This window comes from Neodiprion pinetum, chromosome 7 (assembly GCF_021155775.2).
Source record: "Neodiprion pinetum isolate iyNeoPine1 chromosome 7, iyNeoPine1.2, whole genome shotgun sequence".
NCBI lineage: Eukaryota > Metazoa > Arthropoda > Insecta > Hymenoptera > Diprionidae > Neodiprion > Neodiprion pinetum.
In genome coordinates this window covers 14,566,886-14,572,227 of record NC_060238.1, presented here as the reverse complement: position 1 = coordinate 14,572,227, position 5,342 = coordinate 14,566,886, and the positions used below count along the sequence as shown (strand labels likewise).

Here is a 5,342-nt window from a genome sequence, read left to right as displayed (position 1 = left end):
GGTAAAATTAATCGTGGTTAGACCACAAGCAGGAAGGTTTGATTTTATTTTAAAATTAGCCTCCATTTACGTCAGTCAGTTAAAATTTTTCCTTTAAATATCCTGGTTTCGGTATCGCCAGGCCACTATATACAGGGTCAAAAAATTTCTCATTCCATACATATTAGTTCGAGAACCATCACAGACAGAAGACCTCGACATCAACGTTTATTCTCTATGTAAGTATCCAAAATTCAAATCAATTATATTATGCATTTTAATACTTCTGCACATTCCTTCCAGGGATGGAGCACCTCTTTAATAACTGAATTTCATATTTCGTTTCTTTCCATTTGCAGTTACTGGATTCCTGAATCGCACGTCGAGAAAAGCCTATAAAATATGGCGGAGGTGTTCGTAAGATGTGAGTATATCATTTCTTCAAACTCATATCAACGGTACGTCGACCAAGTTGTCGTGTGCGCCCTTCGGAACGTCTTGTAAGCTCCAACGAAATTAATGTTAATTTATCTATTTTCAGCCCACCAATCGCACTAAGTTAGAGAGGGACAAAACGACGGTCCACGAAGGGTTGACAACCGCGGGGATGGAATACTCCCTTTAATTATTTTATTTATCAGCTTATACATTGTATTCCTAGTGTGGACAATTTTTATGGTGAATAAAATATTACTGCCATACTTCTTGGTATCATTGACATGGAATAAGCTGACGCGACACTACGTCCAGTAAGCATCCCAACTCACGTATATACCTGTATGAGCTTAGGTCTAGATCGGTCCGCTAGCAGGCTGCATGTGCATTGAATGTGCATCGGACTGACGTGCAGATGTAGGCGTTACGCTGCAACTTGTGCAGCAGCTACTGCACACTGATAGGTCGAGCGAAACAGCTTAGGAGTCAACATCGATGCATAATAGAGTTGTGTCTTCTGATTTCAAAAATACCACCCCCCGCTACTCCAGAGCCCTAATTTTGAAGTTATAGCCCGTACGTTTTTGTGTAACTGACTGTATGTCCGTGTTTGAGAATGACTTTGCGCCTAAGATGGTTAGTTACAAATTGGTGTGTGTTCTTGGTGACTTCAATGCAGACCTTCCAGTCAATAACGACAAGGCGCTTAGGTTACGTGACTTTTTTGTCAGAACTGGCATGAGTATTGTTCCTCTTTAACACACTAATCACACTATGGATGCAGATACTTGGATTGACGTCTGTGCTGTCAGTCATCTGGCAGCTCATGACTCGTGGCGGCAGTCAGGTCAGCCTTTCCTGTCATCTCATGATCTGATTTACTTTTGGCTCAAGTATAATCATCCCAAATCTGAAAGGCGGTTGATAAAGTGTTTATCGTGGAAGGAAGCGGATTTTGCTGCAGCAACTGAGTTGGTTGCTGCAAGGTTGCATGAATCCGACGAGGATCAAGACAATTCGCTACAATCTGTTGACTCGCGACTAAGCAAGCTGAATAACTTGTTTAAGGACGTTGTAGATCAGTGTGTCCCCGTTCGTGAATTTATTCCTGAGCGAAGCTCAGATCCGTGGATTACGTGGGAGCTGCGTGAGGTCCGCAGACAGCGTGATAGGTACTATCGTCGGTTCAAAAGGAATGGTCATCGCCTTGCTTGGGAAGAATATGTTTCATTGCGTCGTGAAGCCCAGTCTCTTTGGAGAAAAAACCAAGCGAGTTACTTGCAAACAGTTTCCAATCGTGCGGGAAACACGAAGCAATTTTGGAGTGAAATGAACAGGCTCGGACTAACAGTGAAAGCTAGAAAATCGCGAGATGTGTTACGGTTTGGCATTGAAGAACTAAATGACTATTATGCTACTGTAGTTGATGGTAGGAAACATCCATCGCTTGACGAAGTAGTGGCTGGTTTGTCGAGACAAAGAGCAGGTGTGCTGTTTGACTTTGCTCGTGTTCGTGCTAGTAACATTATCGAGTGTGTCTCGGTTGGTACTTCGCGTGCAGAGGGAATTGATGGTCTCTCAACTCATATCCTGAAGACCTTTAAAGATTTGTTCGGGCCATTAATTGCTGATTTAGTGAATTTATCTTCAAACAGCGGGTACTATCCGACGCTATGGCGTTCGTCGCTTATCACACCGATACCTAAAACTCGTGGTCCGCAGTCTGTCGTAGAAATGCTTCCGATCTCAATACTTTGTGCAATGTCTAAGGTGTGTGAGCGTGTTGTGCTGGATCAAGTTGTTTGCTTTTTGAACGATTACAATGTCCTAGATTCGCGTCAAACCGGTTTCCGGCAAGGCATGGGTACGCAGACTGCTGTAGTTAAGGTTGTGGATGATGTGCGGTTTGGGATTGATAAACAGTTAGTCACTCTGGCGGTGTTTCTTGATCTAACCAAGGCATTTGATTTTGTTGATCATCTGCTTCTGTTGAGCAAACTCTATGAGCTTGGCTTCTCGCTTAAAGTCATTCGTTGGATGTATTGTTACTTGGCGGAAAGGAAGCATGCAGTGAGAGACAGTGATAAGGTGTCTACGTGGCGGAAGTATGTAACTGGTGTGCCTCGAGGTAGTGTCCTTGGCCTGTTGGTGTTCTCACTCTTTATCAATGAGCTTCCAAAGTGCTTGCGACTTTGCAGTCATCTTTCCTTTGCTGATGATCGTGTTGTTCATCTTACTTGCAAAGTTTCTGGACGAAGTAGTGCTATTGAGAAAATGAATGAGGACTGAGCAGCAGTAGCGGACTGGTGTCGTCAGAACAAGTTGAAAATCAATGCCTTAAAGACCAAAGCTATGGTTTTAGGCAGTGCGTTCAATGTGAATTCTATTCAGCCTGAGCAGATTCCAGCTTTAGTCCTCAGTGGTGAGGATATTCAGTATGTGGTCAGCATCAAGTATCTTGGTGTCATGCTTGATCCAAGGTTATCTTGGACCGATCAGGTTGCGAGAACATGAAGTTCTGCATCGAGGATACTGTATCGTCTTCGTCATTTAGTCAATGATCTGAACACCCACTCGAAACGGTAGCTTGTCACTAGCTTAGTCCTTCCAGTCTTCGATTACTGCGCGGTAGCGCTTACAAATTTGAATCTGAACCTTGAAAAGAAGTTAACAGTTGCATTGAACAATTGTGTAAGGTTTGTATTGCGTAAGAGGCTTGGGGAGCATACCAGTAGTCCTCGGATGGATCTCGGGTGGCTTTCGCCGTATAATCGCTGTTTATATCTGTTAGGATGTATATTCTATGGAATGTTGGTGTTAAATGAAAATGCTTTGCTGTATAAGCGTATCAGATTAAATCCAGTATTGCTCTGCATAGAGATAACAACCGGACTGATGCGCTCCTCGCACCAATTCCTTGCACGTCAATCTTGCAGCACTCGTTCCTAGTTGTTGGCACTACCTTTTGGAACTCTCTACCGCCAATTGTTACTACTTCGATGTCATTGCATGTGTTCAAAGCAGCTTGCTTCAATCATTTTATGGCAATTAAGCGAGCTGAAGTTGTGAGCGCGTTGGATTGATGTGCAGTTAGATGCTTGAGTCTAATTTGACTCCTGAATCTGTAAATCACTATTACGTGCTAATGTGCTTTTTTATTTGAGGTAGTCTAGTGCAATTCAAGCTTTATTATTTTGTTTTTTTGTGATTATTGACAAATGACGTTGACAGACCACACACATATATATTGTGACGTGGTATTTCGTACCCCGTCACTTTGTTTAATTATCGCATTCCCCTAGGTGCAGATATCGCTAAAAATAACAAGAGCACGTCTGAGGCCAATACTCCAAAAATGAACGACTAATTATCTTTAAGTTGAATTCTCTTTACTAAGCTCATTGTATGCTATTTTCTAATTCTGTAATGCTCTACGAGAACCATCTGCGAGACCTTCGCGTCAAGATACCAGGACACTGCCTGACAGGGGTCACGTACCAGCTCAACATCGACCACCACCGACTACAGACAAACGAATACCGCTGAAACCACTCCCGATGGATGCCTATCTAGTTGTCGAACAGGGTCGTGCGTGATGCACAAACAGCACCTCCAACTATTTGAGACTTATCGGCCAGGAGCCGAACCACGAACGAATGCTTCTACCGCTCGGATGCATCGTTAGGCGGCGTACAGGGCTGTGCGTCAAAAACACAACGAAGCCTCCCGTCGACGATACTTATCAGCCTGGAGCTGAACCGACCCTAACATCTACTAAGTCGTTGACTATCCAATAGAAGACGGTTTTCTCTTCACGAACCGTCTTATCGAAGGACTGCGGCGTGGAATAGGCTAATGATATGCTGACCACGTGGATCTGGTGGATCTAGTGTGGGGATCCGGGTTGAGGGCCATCACCACCAGATCGTTCCGGCATGAGGGCTTCGATGAGCGAGGGCCGGGATGCAGCGCCGACGAAATAGCTACAACGGGGAGTACCAGTAAAGCAAGGAGTGAGTTACAGTCTGTCGCAAGTCCAGGAGACCGGTGACGTAACATTGCCGCACACCTCAATATCGCAACACATGAGCAGTACTACCCCCCCCCCCCTCTCACCAACGATACCGCATAGCTGAAGGAAAATATCTCTCACCACCTTCCGACGTCCCGATACCCCGATACCTGTCGTCGAGGGAAAAGAAAAACGAGCGGCGAGGGATTATCGCCGCCTATCCGTGGACCAGGCCACGCGACCTGCTGGTCCAATTAAAATACCGCAAATTTGAGGAAGAATCACGTGATAGCAGCTCGACGAAAATCAGGATCATCGCTCATCTCGTCACTCTACGTTCAGTTACTAATAACAGCAGACGTGCTTTTAGTGACCGCTCTTTTAGTAACCGCTCTTTTAGTAACTCTACTATCAGTTTTGCAGTTGATCAATCTTACATTCAGCTTTCGTGAATCAGACTAGTGTCCTTGTCATCGCTAATTACCGCTACCTTATCGCATCCTCTCGCACCTGTTATATCTTCTTTTACGTAAGTGAGGTTCCTTTTCTATTTTGTGAAGCCACGAGATTACTTGCAATATATCCTACCTTTACCTTTATCTCTTGCTCTCTTTACCTTGCAGTTGGTCTGCTTGAGCCAATTGGGCTCGTATCTTTTCTCTTTATCTTGCAGTTGGTCTGCTTGAGCCACCTGGGCTCGTACCTTATTCTCTCTTATCTCTTACTTTGTCCCTTTCTCTGTCTTATTGCAAGTAACTTCGCGACTAGTTGACTATTATTTACGCATTGTAGTGACTACTGCTTATTTTATTATCTTTCTCTTATGGAAAATTTGAATGTCTAATATCGCTGTCTAGCAGCGCGTTCCGTTGAAGGATCAATTTTTATCTTAGCTACTGAGCATTGCTATTTTGTT

General features: G+C 44.1%; 1 protein-coding gene across 1 annotated transcript; it reads left to right on the top strand.

The window, feature by feature from the left end:
- Window positions 1–1,188: 1,188 nt before the first annotated feature.
- Window positions 1,189–2,703, top strand: LOC124223676 (uncharacterized). The gene has a single exon (XM_046635904.1). It carries the CDS (start codon window positions 1,189–1,191, stop codon window positions 2,701–2,703), a length of 1,515 nt encoding a protein of 504 aa, XP_046491860.1.
- Window positions 2,704–5,342: the final 2,639 nt, after the last annotated feature.